Below are 16,443 nucleotides of genomic sequence, written 5' to 3'. Positions count from 1 at the left end.
GTATTCCTGCCTGGAGAACCCCACGGACAGAGGAGCCTGGCGGGTTACAGTCCATGGGGTCGCAAGGAGTCGGACACGACTGAGTGAGTTGGCGTGCACGCTGCCTTCCGTGAACAGTATGGGGGGCAGGAGGGGGCGTGGAGAGGTGAGCAGGCCTGTGAAGGGTGGTGGAGTAGGTGAGGCCCGCCTTCTGTGCCGAAGAGAAGCATCAAAAACTCAGTCCTCATGTGTGTTCGCTAGACGGTCAGTTTTACAAATTGAGGAGTGTCTCTTGAAAAACCAGGACTTCGGCTTCTTTTGAAAAGTTGGAAGATCTGACGTTAGTCTCCTTTCCTGCTTGGCGGGGGTCTGCTGGAGGATGGGCAGAGGCTCTGCCGTCCAGCGAACCTTCCCTCGCCCGTTTCTGCCCTCCCCGTCAGCTGCTTGCCCTGGAGCCCTTTGCGCTGCACCGTGCACTCCCTGGGTTTTCAGCCGAGCTAGACGCTGAATGAGAAGACGTGTCGTCCTGTCCGGGAGCGGGCGGTCTCCAAGGTGGTGCCTAGCCACCCACCCACTCCGCTCACTGCTGTTCATCCCCAGTGTGATCTCCCACTGTGCACCCAACCTCGAGAGCGGCTTTTGGTGGTTGGATTTTTTTTTTCATTTTTTAGACTTTTTATTTTGCATTGGAGTATAGCTGATTGATGGGCTTCCCTGGTGGCTCAGGGGTAAAGAATCCGCCTGCCTGTGCAGGAGATGTGAGTTTGATCCCTGGATTGGGAAGATCCCCTGGAGAAGGACATGGCAACCCACTCCAGTCTTGTTGCCGGGGAAATCCCATGGACAGAGGAGCCTGGCAGGCTGTAATCCATGGGGTTGCAAAAGAACCGGATGTGACTTAGCAACTAAACAAAAAAATAGCTGGTTAACAATGTACTAATTTAAGGTGAACAGCAAAGGGACAGGGCCATACATATACATGTATCCATTCTCCCCTAAATGCCCCTCCCATCCAGGCTGCCACAGAACACTGGGCGGAGTTCCATGTGCTATGCAGTAGGTCCTTATCGGTTATCCATTTTAAATACAGCAGTGTTCACTCCTCCTAGAAGAGGCTTGCATCTAATGAACAGAACACAGCAAAGGTGACGAAAACTGCTTCCAAGGTTCAGGCACAAAAGATCATAATGGCCGTCCTTGTAGTGTTCCTCTCGCCCCCGCCCGCCCCACCTCCCCCACCCCCCACCCCCCGTCCTCCCCTTCTCCTACTGCTTGCAAACTCTCAGGAGGTAAGCTTCCATGTTGTCAGCTGCCCCAGGAAGAGACCCACATGGTGGGGACCTCAGGGCCCCCTCCAGCGCACAGTCAGCGCGGAACTGAATCCTGCCAGCACCCTCCTGAGTGACCTGGGATGCAGATCCTCCCCCAGTCAAGCTGTCAGATGATGGCAGCCCTGGCTGGCACTTTGCAGCCCTGTGAGAGCCTCTGAAGCAGAGGACCAAATGGGCCTGCACCCTGACTCCCAGCCTAGAGAAGCTGAGATAATAAAGATTGCTTTAAGCCATTATTTTCTGGGGTCATTTGTTACACAGCAAGAGTTAACAACCACTAATAGTTCTCACAACCGTTGCTGTTGTCAGAGAATATGCTTGGTCATTCTATACCTGCACCCGGAAGGATCGAGGCACCATCCCAGGCATTTGCGGTACCCCATTGAACAGGACAGATAAAGATCCTTGCCAACTTGGAATTTACATTCTAGGGCAATGGTTTTACATAGACATCATGCTATTTTGAAAGAAAGAAAGGAGACGGTTCTTAACCTTTCAGCTTGGACCATTCTGAAACTCCCAACAAAAGCCACAGACTGGTTCTTCGGAAAAGTGTACGCACACATAGAGTTTTGTATGCGATTTCAGGAAGTTTCATAAAAATTCTTGTGGGCTGACCTGAGGGAAATCTTGTGACAAGCATCAGTTTGAATGCTGGGGCAAAGAGAAGCAAGATAGAAAGAATCTGGGGAGGGACAGATACTAAACTCAGTCACTTTGAAAAAGTAAGCTGCAGCGGGTCTTAGCTGCAACATGCAGGATCTTTCAGGTGCGGTATGTGGACTCCTGCTGGTGTCCTGCGACTGGTTCCCTGACCAGGGATTGAACCCTGGGCCCCCTGCATTGGAAGCGTGGAGTCTTAACCATTGGACTGTCATCAGGGCAGTTCCATACAATCCGTCCCTCTTATAATTGTGATGATTGCTATGTAAAGGGATGACCCATCCCCCCAGGTCTGAGTGCTCAGAGAAGACGGTCACCCTGAAAGCAATATGGGTGAGAGACCTGAGGGTTGGGTAGGAATTTGCCGGGGGCGGGGGTGGGGGGGGTGGCGCCTGTGCTAAGCAGCAGGTTAGTGTTAGTGGTGGGGGCGGTGGGCGCTGGTCCCTGCCCGCCGACACACACGGACCATCAGAGGAGACACGCATCGTGATGAGGTGTGTCAGAGGGCAGCTCAGTTATCGCACGAGTCATGTAGCAGCGGGACTTACTGTTGGAGTCAAAGAGCCTTCCTGTAGGAAGTGGCAAATTTAAGTCAAAATTTGGAGGATCAGTAGATAGACCAGGACAGAAGAATGTTCCAGGCCCAGGTGGGAGAACACAGGGTACTGATGAATGAGGACAGGTCACCCCGGTGAGAACACAGGGAGGGGAGATGCCAGAAGGGGGAGAGGGCAGCAGGAGGGCCCTGCTGGGAGCCCGGATGCTTGCTCAACAGACACGGGAAGCCACCAAGGGGAGTGGCCTGATCAAAGCTGTGTTAGGTACGTAATTCTCCCTGGAAGGTGCACTTGGATGTATGAGTGGAATCCGGAAGGTCAGGGTGAAAAGGCTGCAGGAGTCCAGCTTGGATCTGATGAGACCCAGGCTTGTGGGACAGCAGTCGATGGAGAAGAGATATCTCTGTCTCTTTTTTTCTAAAACATTTTTGTCCATGTCATTCATGACCAGGGACTGAACCCATGCCCCTGAGTGGAAGTGCGGGGTCTTAGCCACTGGACCACCAGGAAGTGAAGCATCAGAAGTGGGAACCACAGGCTCACCAGTAGGTTGGAGTGGAAGGCGAGGCTGGGAGCAGAGACAGGATAACTCCAGTTTGGACTTAAACGACTGCGTGCAAGGGGGCGCCTTTACAGACCCAGGCAGCAGGGGAGCGGGGAGAAGGGCCATTTTCCGTCATCACTGAGCACTCATCGTCTTAGAGGACCCCGTCCAACTGGCCTGTCTCTGCTTCCCAGCCGCAGCCTCGCGCCACAGCCCACCTCCTACCCGCGCCTCCGTGTGGGCGCACGTCAGCTCCCGCGGAGGTTCGGCCTCCTCCTCGGCACTGTGGCCTCGAGGGCTGCTGTTCAGTCGCTCAGTCGCGTCTGACCCTTTGCGACCCCACGGACTGTAGCCCACCCCAGGCTCCTCTGTCCTTGGGATTCTCCAGGCAAGGGTCCTACAGTGGGTTGCCATTTCCTCCTCCAGGGGACTCTTCCCAACCCGGGGATCCAACCCGCGTCTCCTGCACTGACAGGTGCATTCTTCACCGCGGAGCTGCCCGGGAGGCCCGTCCTCCTTCCTCTTCAGCGTTCATAAATTAGACGCGGGAAGTCGTCCATTGTCCCATCTTGGCATCGCAGCCTCTTCAGGGACTCCGTCCTGCCCTCTAGTCTGGATCGCCGCCCCTCCCGGGTGAAGCGTGACAGCGCAGAATCTCTGTCCCCCGTGGCACTTCCTTTAGCTGCAGTTACACTTGCTCTGTGATAATTTGATCCATGGATGCCTCTCCTCCCCTGGACTTCATGTTCTCTGAAGATAGACTCTGTCTTATTCATCCTCCAATTCCCTAGTGCCTGATACTTGTGAAAGTATTTAAAAATGTTTTAAAAACTGAGAGATAATTCACATGATGAGAAAATCCACTCTTTTGAGTGTACAATTCAGTCAATGCTATGTACATTCACAAAGCTGTGCAATCATCACCGCTATTTAATTGCACATTTTCTTCACTCCCCACCCCCTGGAAGAAACGCCACACTCATTAGCGACCACCTCCCATTTCTCCCTCCCCGTTGTTACTTTTAGTCCTTGTTGGTTTTTGACGACTGACCTTCAGTCTCAATGTATCTGCCCATTTCCAGCATTTCGTACGCATGCAGTCCTATGATATGTGACGTTTTGCATCTGGCTTCTTTCCTTCAGGGTAATGTTTTCAACTTTCATCCATGTTGTAGCATGTATCAGGACCTTTTTATGACCAAATAATAATATATTGAATATTATGCATTTTTATTTTATTTTAGTATTGGTCACCGTGCAGGGCTTGTGGGATCTTAGTTCGCCAACCAAGGATCAAACCCAGGCCCTCAGCAAGGCATGTCCTAACCACTGAACCCCAGGGGGTTCCTGCGACACACAGTTTTATTTATTCCTGGACAACTGAGTAGTTTGCACTTCTTGGCTTTTATGGATAACAGGGCTATGAACATTTGTGGCTAAGTTTTTGTGTCCACATAATGGTTTTGGGTTCCAAAATCACTGCAGATGGTGACTGCAGCCATGAAACTAAAAGCTGCTTACTCCTTGGAATAAAACCTATGACCAACCTAGACCAACTGAGCATATTGAAAAGCAGAGACATCACTTTGCCAACAAAGGTCTGTCCAGTCAAAGCTATGGTTTTTCCCGTGGTCATGTATGGATGTAAGAGTTGGACTATAAAGAAGGCTGAGTGCCAAAGAATCGATGCTTTTGAACTGTGGTGTTGGAGAAGACTCTTGAGAGTCCCTTGGACTGCAAGGAGATCCAACCAGTCTATCCTAAAGGAGATCAGTCCTGAATATTCATTGGAAGGACTGATGTTGAAGCTGAAACTCCAATACTTTGGCCACCTGATGGGAAGAGCTGACTCACTGGAAAAGACTCTGATGCTGGGAAAGATTGAGGGCAGGAGGAGAAGGGGACGACAGAGAATGAGATGGCTGGATGGCATCACCGACTCGATGGACATGAGTCTGAGTGAACTCCGGGAGTTGGTGATGGACAGGGAGTCCTGGCGTGCTGTGATTCATGGGGTCGCGGAGAGTCGGTCACGACTGAGGACTGAATTGAACTGGACCGCATGTTCTCAGTCCTCTGCAGTATGCACCTAGGATGTGCTGCTGGCCTTAGCGCTGACCCTGGACCACCTGAGACTTGGCCAAACACTTCCCGAACTCTCTGCACCGTTTTATTTACATCCCTCATGCAAAGGTTTGCCGTGACTGTTTGTGGGGCTGAATAAATCATCTCTCGGCTGTGAGCCGGGTACTGTCTCCTCCAGCACATGACAGCCTGCAGGAGGGGAGCTCAGCACTGCGAGTGCCTCGGGCAAACCCGCACATGTGACCGGCTGCAGGGCGAGAAGGGGACCTGGCTGTGACCCGGGAATGCACTCCTGACACCCCAGTGGGAGGCGGGCGGGCCAGCAGCTCACAGGACACGCAAGGCAACAGCCCTGTTGTCCTCACGGTCTGGGACAGAGTCTAGAGAGGGGTTACGATGGGGGTGGGAGGAGGGGCGGGTGACTCCTCCGACTCTGATGCGGGGGTGGGTCTCTGGTCTCTTCTCTGAGGGTTCCCAGGGGCTCCGCATGGTTGAGACTCCAGGCTTCCGCTGCAGGGGCCAGGGTTGCCTCCTGGTCTGGGAACCAGGACCCCACCTGCCATTCTCCTGTGCTTGCTGCTGCTGCTGCTGCTGACGCTAAGTCACTTCAGTCGTGTCTGACTCTGTGTGACCCCATGGACTGCAGCCCACCAGGCTCCCCCGTCCATGGGGTTTTCCAGGCGAGAGTACTGGAGTGGTTTGCCATTGCCTTAAAGTCTCTCTGTTTTCAAAATGTAGTTATTGATTTGGGGCTGCACTGCGTCTCCATTGCTGTGAGCGGGTCTTCTCTGGTTGAGGCGAGCAGCAGCTACTCCCTGGTTGTGGGAGGGCTTCTCATCCCGGTGGCTCCTCTTGTCTCAGAGCAGCGGCTCTGGGCGTGTGGGCTTCAGCAGCTGTGGCCAGGGGCCTAGTTCCTCCTCGGCAAGTGGGATCTTCCTGGACCAGGGATCAAACCTGTGTCTCCAGTGTGGGCAAGTAGGCTCTCGACCCTTGGACCACCAGAGAAGTCCCGCTTTTTAAATTATCATTATCCGAACCATCACAGTGGCTTCTTAACTGCTGTCAAGTCCCTCTTCTTTCCATTCCTTAAACACACAAACCCGACAACATCTGTCTCCTCCCTTAAAAACAGACAAACTAAACCAAAAGAAAACAAAATCTGGGAGTTCCCATCACCTATCTCACAAAGTAAGACTTCTCACAAGAGAAGACCCTACACATGGACATCACCAGATGGTCAACACCGAAATCAGATTGATTATATTCTTTGCAGCCAAAGATGGAGAAGCTGTATACAGTCAGAAAAAAAAAAAAAAGACTGGGAGCTGACTGTGGCTCAGATCATGAACTCCTTATTGCCAAATTCAGACTAAAATTGAAGAAAGCAGGGAAAACCACTAGACCATTCAGGTATGACCTAAATCAAATCCCTTACAATTACACAGAGGAAGTGATAAATATATTCAAGGGATTAGATCTGATAGACAGAGTGCATGATGAACTCTGGACGGAGGTTCGTGACATTGTACAGGAGACAGGGACCAAGACCATCCCCGTGGAAAAGAAATGCAAAAAAGCAAAATGGCTGTCTGAGGAGGCCTTACAAATAGCTGTGAAAAGAACAGATGAGAAAGGCAAAGGAGAAAAGGAAAGATATACCGATTTGAATGCAGAGTTCCAAAGAACAGCAAGGAGAGATAAGAAAACCTTCCTCAGCGATCGACGCAAAGAAATAGAGGAAAAAAACAGAATAGGAAAAACAAGAGATCTCTTCAAGAAAATTAGCGATACCAAGGGAACATTTCATGCAAAGATGGGCTCGATAAAGGACAGAAATGGTATGGACCTAACAGAAGAAAAGGATATTAAGAAGAGGTGGCAAGAATGCATAGAAGAACTATACAAAATGATCTTCACGACCCAGATAATCACAATGTATGATCGCTCACCTAGAGCCAGACATCCTGGAATGTGAAGTCAAGTGGGCCTTAGGAAGCATCACTATGAACAAAGCTAGTGGAGGTGATGGAATTCCAGTTGAGCTATTTCAGATCCTAAAAGATGAAAAGCAAGAGAGTTCCAGAAAAATATCTACTTCTGCTCTATTGACTATGCCAAAGCCTTTGACTGTGTGGATCACAACAAACTGTGGAAAATTCTTAGATGGGAATACCAAACCACCTGACCTGCCTCTTGAGAAATCTGTATGCAGGTCAAGAGGTAACAGTTAGAACTGGACATGGAACAACAGACTGGTTCCAAATAGGAAAAGGAGTACATCAAAGATGTATATTTTCACCCTGCTTATTTAACTTATATGCAGAGTACATCATGAGAAACGCTGGGCTGGAAGAAGCACAAGCTGGAATCAAGATTGCCGGGAGAAATATCAATAACCTCAGATATGCAGATGACACCACCCTTATGGCACCCTACGGTGAAGAACTAAAGAGCCTCTTGATGAAAGTGAAAGAGGAGAGTGAAAAAGTTGGCTTAAAACTCAACATTCAGAAAACTAAGATCATGGCATCTGGTCCCATCACTTCATGGCAAACAGATGGGGAAACAGTGGAAACAGTGGCAGATTTTATTTTGGGGGGCTTCAAAATCACTGCAGATGGTCACTGCAGCCATGAAATTAAGACGCTTGCTCCTTGGAAGGAAAGTTGTGACCACCTAGACAGCATATTAAAAAGCAGAGACATTACTTTGCCAACAAAGGTCCATCTAGTCAAGGCAATGGTTTTTCCCTTGGTCATGTATGGATGTGAGAGTTGGCCTGTGAAGAAAGCTGAGCACCGAAGAATTGATGCTTTTGAACTGTGGTGTTGGAGAAGACTCTTGAGAGTCCCTGGGACTGCAAGGAGATCCAACCAGTCCATTCTAAAGGAGATCAGTCCTGAATATTCATTGGAAGGACTGATGCTGAAGCTGAAGCTCCAATACTTTGGCCACCTGATATGAAGAACTGGCTCATCGGAAGGGACTTTGATGCTGGGAAAAATTGAAGGCTGGAGGAGAAGGGGACGACAGAGGATGAGATGGTTGCACGGCATCACTGACTGGATGGACATGGGTTTGGGTGGACTCCGGGAGTTGGTGATGGACAGGGAGGCCTGGCGTGCTGCAGTCCTTGGAGTCGCAAAGAGTCAGACACAACTGAGCAACTGAACCGAACTGAACTGACTGATTTCACAAAGTGGGAAATCCTTGGTCTGGCAGAGGTCCTTCCAAACTGACCTGAGCCGTCCTTTCCAGCTCCCTTTGTCACTCCACTCTTCCTGTTATTGGACAGACATTTACCAGTGGCTGTTACAGGTCAGGTCCTGGGATGGGTTGCAGGCATAATACAAACCAGCCACAACGTGGTTCCCACGGTGCCTGCCTTCCAGGGACTTCTAGCTCCTGGGGAGGGAGCAGGCAAGATACTGCTGATTCTAGATCAGGGTGAGCGCTTCATCTCAGGATAGAATAGTGTTGAGTGGTCTGGCAGGGGGCGGGGGAGCACCTCTAACCCAGCCTAGGAGATCAGAGCTTCCAGCCAAAAGGGGAAACTGGAGAAGAGTTGCGAAGGACGAGTATATCAGAGATGAAGGAGGGAATCTGTCTTTCCCACAAGAAGGAATCGCAGAGGGAAGGTGATGTGGAAGCAGCAGCTTCACACTTCATTCCACAGGTGCTTCCCGAGTGCTCTTAGCTGCCAGGGGCTGTTTCCAGCTGGAGACACCGCAGGGAACGCAGCAGACCACACCCTTGTCCCCATGCAGCTGACGGTTCCCCGGGGGGAAAAGATGCCAATGTGAGTTGGAGAGAAAGGCAAGCATTAACAGCCACAGGGGAGCCGTGGACCCCTAGAGCCTGCGGAGCTGGGCCCACAAAACCCCTGGAATCTGAATGTAGATATGCGTGTGTCTGCATGCTCACACAGGCCTTTTCACAGGGAGTGGACTCAGGACATCTTATTACATTCTTGAAGCGACCTGTCCATGACCGCCCTGGGTCACGGGGTCCTTATTCTAGGGCCCCTGGTGCGAAGCTAAGGAGTTTGCTTGACCTTGGTCTGGAAGTTCTGGGAGCCAGTCGTGAGTCTTGAGAAGCGGAACCCCCGGCGCCCGACACCCACTGCACGCCTGCCCCAGAGAAGTTCTTGTGCCTTTTGAGCGGCTGAGCTGCTGCTTTCGCTGTTTCCTCCCGACAGGAGGAACGGGAAGGACCATGCTTCAGAGTAAGCCAGCCCGTTTAGACCTCCCGTCTTCCAGTTGCTCGCCCCCAGGCCTGTCCCCCTGTGACAAGCTCCGAGGTTCAAATGAGCCTGTGATGTTTTGAGGATTTAATGATAACTTTTGCTTGGAAAAATATGGGCTTCCCTGGAGGCTCAGACAGTAAAGGGTCTTCCTGCAATGTGGGAGAGCCTGGTTTGATCCCTGGGTCAGGAAGACCCCCTGGAGAAGGGAATGGATACCCACTCCTGTATCCTTGCCTGGAGAATCCCATGGACAAAGGAGCCTGGAGGGCTACAGTCCATGGGGTCACAAAGAGTGGGACACGACTGAGTGACCAACAAACACTTTGCCTGTAAAGTGCCCAGCATACGTTAGCCACTCAGCAAATGTGAGTTCCTCTCATGGCAAAGTGGCTCAGCTGTTTAGAGTCCCTCCTGTCTGGGGCCTGGAACGTCCTGGGCAGTTGCTCACACGCCCAAAGAGCTGTGCAAACATCATCAACATCGCTCTCCAGACACCGCAATAAACTCACTTCTGTACTGATGGCCCTTGACCTCATCTCGTGAGTCCACACCACAGTTCACCTACAGATGAGGAAACTGAGGCTCAGGGAGGCCCGGAGACTGTCTGGAGGGCTCCCATCACCACATCTTCTAAAACAATAATGACAATGACAGCATTAACAACCACATTGAACGCTGGTTATGCTTCCTTTGTGCCAAGCGCTGCCGTGAGCATTTTGCCAGCTTCAGAACCCCCAATTCCAGCCCCCAGCTCTCCAGCAGTCCTACCATAGGTACCATTGTAAGGTAGGGGCTGTTGCTGTTACAACTTAGAGAAGGAAACCGAGGCTCAGAGAGGCCAAGCAACTCGCTCAAGATAGGCCCAGGGCAGTGTTCACGTCCACTCTCAGAGTTCGATCTGACTACCTCTGCAAGGAAATCCCTGTCACTCTGCCTCTCTCAAAAACTCAGCTCCCTAACTGCACAGTTCCAAACGCCACCCGTCCACCGGGCATCGCAGTCAGCGTGCTCCAGCCGAGTTGTTCTTTGTTGTGGCCGAGGATGCAGAGAGGGCTGCCCGGTTCTCCTGGGGGGCCGGGGCAGAAGCTAGGGACAGGGAGATAGGTGGACATTTAGGCGCAGGTCCGTGTGCCGGGAGAATGTCTGGGTATCCGGGATCGGGTCACGTGCGCGTGAAACTCGACCTGGGGGCAGGGTTTGGGGAGGGAACCCCCGCCCCCAGCTCGGCGGACGGGAGTCAATACAGCTGTTGGCTCGCTCCGTCGATTCACCTCGTCCCAGCCTCGCCCGCGGACTGCGGGCCGCCCGGAGGCGTCGTGTCCCCCGACCTCCTCCGATGGAACAGGGGCGGTGAGAGCCCCAGGCGGAATCTCCGAGGCCGCGAGCTCCGGGACGGTCCCGAGCTGGGCCCACCGGACATCGGATACCGGACACCGGACGCCGGACGCCGACGGGTCCGCGGCCACGCGAGGCGCTTCTGCCCAGATCAGAGGTGAGCGGCCAGCAGTGCCGGGCTGGCGGGGGGTCCCTGAGAGCCGCCCGAGGGGCTCCTACCGATTCTTCCAGGCTCCCCAAGAAACCCTGTCACCTGAGCGCGCGGCTCCAGCGCCCCAACCGCGTCCTCCTGCCCCTTAGGTCTGGCCCCTCTGCGCCCTCTCCGGCCGCGCTTCCTCGGCTCGGAGCCACACTCGCGTCTGAGGCCGTGCGGACCTGCGGGCGCGCCCGAAGGCGCAGGCCCATTTCACAGATGGGAATACTGAGGCTCCCGGGCGCAGGCACTCGCGCCTCCCCCCGCCCCCTCCCAGCCTTTCTCTGCGGCCCGGCCCGGCCCTCTCCTCTGCGATTTCCCCGGGCTCTCCTTTCCCCCACCCCCGGCCGCTCTCCGCCCCGGCGCCGCCCGCATGCTGTCCCCTCCCGCGGCGGCGGCCGTGCCCGAGGCTGGGGCGGGGGCAAGAGGGGGAGCGCGGGCGGCTTGTCTCCCTTTGGTAAACACGCCCGCCCGCCAGCCCCTCCGCCGCTCCGGCCCTTATTGAGTCAGCGGCCGCCGGACTTCCTGCGGGAACGCGAGCCCCCTCCCCGGACAGGAGAGGACGGGCGGGCGCCTCGGGTGAGCGGGGGGCGCAGGGGGCGCGGAGGGCCCGCCTGGGGCGGCTTCCACGTGGCAGCTGCCGGCCGGGAGCGAGAGCCCGCGGGCAATTGGGTCGCCCGGCGCGGAACGGGGCCGGGCCCGCGGGAGCCCGGCCCGGGGGAGAGGAGTGGTCTCCCTGGGACCACGGGAAGACGGAGGGAGGCGGGGGGTGTCCTGGGGCTGCCATCGGACTTCCCCTTCCTCCTCCTGCTCGCCTCGGGGGGTCCTTCCTGGAGCTGGAGGCTGGCTGGCGGCCGGCGGCGGCTTCAGAGCTTGCCCTGCCCCTTGCTGACCTCTGGGGACTCGGGGAAGCGCGGGTTCGGACGCCGGGAGCTGGGCTCCGCGTGCCTGGGCCTCGGTGGAGAAGCCTGGAGGAGCGCCAGGAATCCGTGGCGCGCAGACAGGATCTTCCGGTCCCTGATAGTGACCCGAGGGGTAGGGGGGATCCCAGCGCCGCGTGCGCCCCCGGCGCTGCCCGTGCGCCCAGAGCCAGCCCGGCGGGACGCGATGCGGGCCTCCGTGAAGGGCATCCCCCCCGTCGCGAGAGGGCTCAAGGGGGTCTCTAGAGCCCCCACGATAAAGGATGCTTCTCGGGGTCCTCTGGGCGCTTGGCTCAGTCTTCTGTGCCCCGGCAGGCTGGCCACCGGTATGGCCCCCACGCTGCAGCAGGCGTACCAGCGGCGCTGGTGGATGGCGTGCACCGCTGTGCTGGAGAACCTCTTCTTCTCCGCCGTGCTCCTGGGCTGGAGTTCCCTGCTGATCATGCTGAAGAACGAGGGCTTCTACTCCAGCATGTGCTCAGGTACCTCGAGAAGGGACCAGCGGGGGCGGCAGACGGGGATGGGGTGGGGGGGCGCTGGCCGAGGCTGGAGGCCGAGCACCCCGCAGGGGCTTGGGCACCTCCACGTCTCCTCCAAACTTTCTCTAGAGAAGAACCCACTCACCAAATTCCGTTTGCACTGAAACCCAAGCGTCCTGCTGGCATCCAGGTTCCGGGTGGGAGTCTTTGGCAACCTCAGGTCTAGAGCAAGATGCGCTGCAGCTGCTAGCTGAGTGAGGGTGTTCTTGCTGGGGCTATTGTCAGGCTGAAGGACACAAAGGAGAGTCTTCAAGCTGCATTTGATCATCAAGGTGGCGGGGTGGTTGGTGCGCCTCCTTTTCCAGGCCCTTGGAGGCCTCAAGTCACCTTTTATACAAAGTTAGTAGCCTCATTTCCTCTAGGGCCCCAGCTCATGGGGGTCTCTGTTTCCCATTTTGGTCACCTGGGCTTTGTATGAGGGGCCCTGAAGGCTGGAGTGACAATTCTAGCAATCTTGGGGAACCCTGACTATCTTCAAGTGCCCGGACACAAGGAGTCACCCCTCCTGCTGCCTGGGACTTGAGTTTCTCCTGCCGTGTGACACGGGGATCTTTCTTTTCTGGGAAGGAGGGTGCTGAGCTGACAGGCTCCGCACAAGGAGCTGGAGGGATGTGGAGTTTGGCCCTGGCCTGCTTATCCTTTTCCTCCAAACGCCCGGCCGAGGAACTGGCTTTGGAGGAGGGCCAGCTTCGGTTAGAATCCCAGGAGCTGGCTGACACTGGCAAGGTCTCTAAAGCGCTGAGCGCTTCCCAGGTGGCACTAGTGGTAAAGCGCCCGCCTGCCAATGCAGGAGACATAAGAGGCGAGGTTTTGATACCTGGTTGGGAAGATCCCCTGGAGGAGGGCATGGCAGCCCACTCCAGTGTTCTTGCCTGGAGAATCCCGTGGACAGAGGAGCTCAGCGGCTGCAGCCCATGGGGCCGCAGGGAGTCGGGCTTGACTGTAGAGCACACACACAGGCTAAACCATTGAGCTTCAGACGCCTGGTCTGCAAAGTGGGAAGAAGAGCAGTGTCTATGCGGAGAGAGGGAACAGCACACGATCCGTGTGAGTGTCCTTCCTGGCTTCTCGCAGCTCCTGACTTCACTCCCTGCAGCCATCTACCTTGGCTGTGAGAGAAAACCGTTGCCTTTGCGGGGGTGGAGCTGGGGCGCCCTTGATTTCTGCACCCTCTCAGCTCCAACCCCCTGCCCGACTAATCCGTAAGTGGCAGGTGGGGTGCAGGATGCGTGGACATGCACAGCCTGATGGAGTCCCAAGGAGGTGGGGATTCAAGCTGGCAGCTGGCTAGGAGGGGCATGCTGGGTCAGGAGGCGCTGGCTTGGGGTGGCGTGCTGGGCATCCCAGGGTGGCTGGGAGAACCAGGCCAAGGGCCGGGGCATCCCTGTGCCAGGGGAGGCCAGGAGTCCAGGTCTGCCCTGAGCTGTTTGCCCTGGACACTGGGGAGACCTGCCCTTTGCTGCCTCCTAGCCTTGATGCCTGTCTCTGCCTGTCCAGTGGCTTCTTCCAGCCCCCGGCACCTGTTTTGTTTTGTTTTTTTAATCAACTTTATTGAAGATTAATTTACACCCCACATTCTGATGAGGTTGGATAAATTTATACACGTTAGGAACCATCACCACATTCAATATTTAGAATATTTCCGTCACCTGCGAAACTCCTTCCCTTTTGCTGCCCATCGTCCAGTGTTTCAAAAATACGGATAAGAGGTTGATTGAGACAGAAGTCTTGTAGCTTACAGTTCACCCACTGAAAGTACACAAGTTGGGACTTCCTAGGTGGTCCAGTGGTTACGAATCTGTCTGCCAATGCAGAGGACACAGGTTCAATCCTTGGTCCAGGAAGATGCCGTACACTGTGGGGCAGGTGAGCCTGCAGGCCACAGCTGCTGAAGCCTGCACATTCTAGAACCTCTGCTCCCCAAAAGAGAAGCCACTGCAGAGAGAAGCCCCACATGGTGACTAGAGTAACCGCTGTTCACCGCATCCAGAGGAAGCACGCGTGCAGGCACGAGGACACAGCATGGCCAGGAAAAAAAGAAAAGATACAAGTTAATGGTTTTTAATTCATTCAGCGTTGTTCCACCATCACCACAACCACTTTTAGAACATTTTCTTTGCCCCCCAAAGTCACCCTGGACCGAACTGCAGGGCCCACTCCCCCTGCCTCTTCTTTCACCCCCAGCACGAGGAGGCCCTTCATGTACTTTCTGTTACAGGTTTCCTGTGACAGACACAGACCTGCTTATTCTGAACGTTTCATGTAAATTGCATTTTATAACAGGTGATCTTGCGTTAGGGTTAGCATGATGTTTTCAAGGTTCTTTCGTGTGGCTCGGTTCCTTTCCAGGTCCTTTGCCACCGCATTTTATTTCTCCGTTCAGCCGTTGCTAGACATTGGGTTGTTTCCACTTGGGGGCTGTTATGGTGATGCTCCTGTGAGCACTCATGTTCACGACCTGGGTGGACATGTGCTTTCCTTCCGTATGGAATTGCTGGGCCATAGGGCAGCCCTAACATCTGAGGAACTGCCAGCTGTTTGCCGGTTTCCATTCCTGTCAGCAGTGCGCGAGTGTTCCAACTTCTCCATATCTGAGACAATGTTTGCTGTTTCTCATCTGTTTTATTGTGGACATTGCTATCTTTCTGTGGTTCTGATTTCGATTTCCCTAGCGTCGGAGAAGGCAATGGGAAGCCACTCCAGTACTCTTGCCTAGAAAATCCCATGGATGGAGGCGCCTGGTAGGCTGCAGTCCGTGGGGTTGCTAAGGGTCAGATACGACTGAGCGACTTCACTTTCACACATTGGAGAAGGAAATGGCAACCCACTCCAGTGTTCTTGCCTGGAGAATCCCAGGGACGGGGGAGCCTGGTGGGCTGCCGTCTGTGGGGTCGCACAGAGTCGGACACGACTGAAGCGACTCAGCAGCGTCTACGGGGTCGCACAGAGTCGGACATGACTGAAGCGACGCAGCAGCAGCAGCAGCAGCGCCTAATGACAGTTGAGCATCTTCCTCGTGTGCTTCTCGGCCACTAATGTATCTTTTTTTGGAGCCATCTGTTTAGAAACGTTCCCCGTTTTTGAAGTGGGTTATGTTTTACTCCTGAGTTGTAAGAGTTCCTTGTGTTATCGGTACAAGTCCCTTAGCAGACACAGGGGCTTCGCACTGCGGTGATGTTGCAGAGCACAGGCCCTGGGGTGTGTGGGCACCGCAGCTGCAGCCGCTGGGCTGGAACAGTCTCCACAGTCGCCGCGCACACTGGCTTAGCTGATGCTCGCAGGTGGGATCTCCCTCGCCCAGGGATCGAACGCATGTCTTCTGCATCGGCAGGCAGATTCTTCACCCCTGAGTCACTGGAGAAGCCCTCTTTTCACATTCTTTATAGTGTTCTTCGGAGCACAGAACCTTGTTTTGTTTCACTGAAGCAGAGTTGATTTACAGTGTTTTGTTCCTTTCTGGTGTATAGCAAAGTGATACAGTTCTGTTAACACACACTCGTATATGTAATTATTTTTCACATTATTCTCCACGACGCTTTATTACAGGATATTTTCCACGACGGTTTATTACAGGATATTCTCCACGACGGTTTATTACAGGATATCCAGAGTTGATTTACATTGTTTTGTTCCTTTCTGATGTATAGCAAAGTGATGCAGTTCTGTTAACACACACACACATATGTAATTATTTTTCACATTATTCTCCACGATGGTTTATTACAGGGCATCCAGTATAGCTCCCTGTGCTGTACGGCAGGTCCTTGTTGCTTCTGTGTTTTATAGACAATAGTTTGCAGCTGCTAATCCCACTCTTAATTTATCCCTCTCCCCGCTCCCCCATTCCCCTTTGGCAGCCTTAAATTTGGTTTATGGTAACCATAAATTTGGTCTGGAGCATGAAAGGTTTTAATACTGGTGAAGTCCAAGCTATCTTTTCTTTTGAAATTTGTGCTTTGGTGTCATGTTTAAGACACCATCACCTCATCCTAAGATCACAGAAGTTCACATCTGTGTTTTCTTCCAGGAGTTTTAAACTTTTAGCTGTTAC

At 53.9% G+C, this 16,443-nt stretch overlaps 1 protein-coding gene across 4 annotated transcripts in view; it reads left to right on the top strand.

Moving 5' to 3' along the window:
• Positions 1 to 10,614: 10,614 nt before the first annotated feature.
• Positions 10,615 to 16,443, top strand: part of SLC43A1 (solute carrier family 43 member 1) — a 32,187-nt gene continuing 26,358 nt past the window's right edge. Inside the window, exons 1-2 of one of the 4 annotated variants that reach the window (XM_055424143.2) lie at positions 10,615 to 10,897; positions 12,169 to 12,335. In XM_055424143.2, coding sequence (XP_055280118.2) covers positions 12,182 to 12,335 — 154 coding nt within the window. In that variant the 5' untranslated portion in view covers positions 10,615 to 10,897; positions 12,169 to 12,181. Of the gene's footprint in view, positions 10,898 to 11,303; positions 11,513 to 12,168; positions 12,336 to 16,443 lie in introns of those variants that run through there. The other 3 variants (XM_055424146.2, XM_055424142.2, XM_055424145.2) reach the window with 3 other exon arrangements.

The sequence above is a fragment of the Moschus berezovskii genome, chromosome 14 (assembly GCF_049115385.1).
Source record: "Moschus berezovskii isolate FMDL1 chromosome 14, NW_MosBer_1.0, whole genome shotgun sequence".
NCBI classification, from domain to species: Eukaryota; Metazoa; Chordata; class Mammalia; order Artiodactyla; family Moschidae; genus Moschus; species Moschus berezovskii.
Note: the sequence above shows the minus strand (reverse complement) of the source record. Positions and strands in the feature narration are given on the sequence as shown.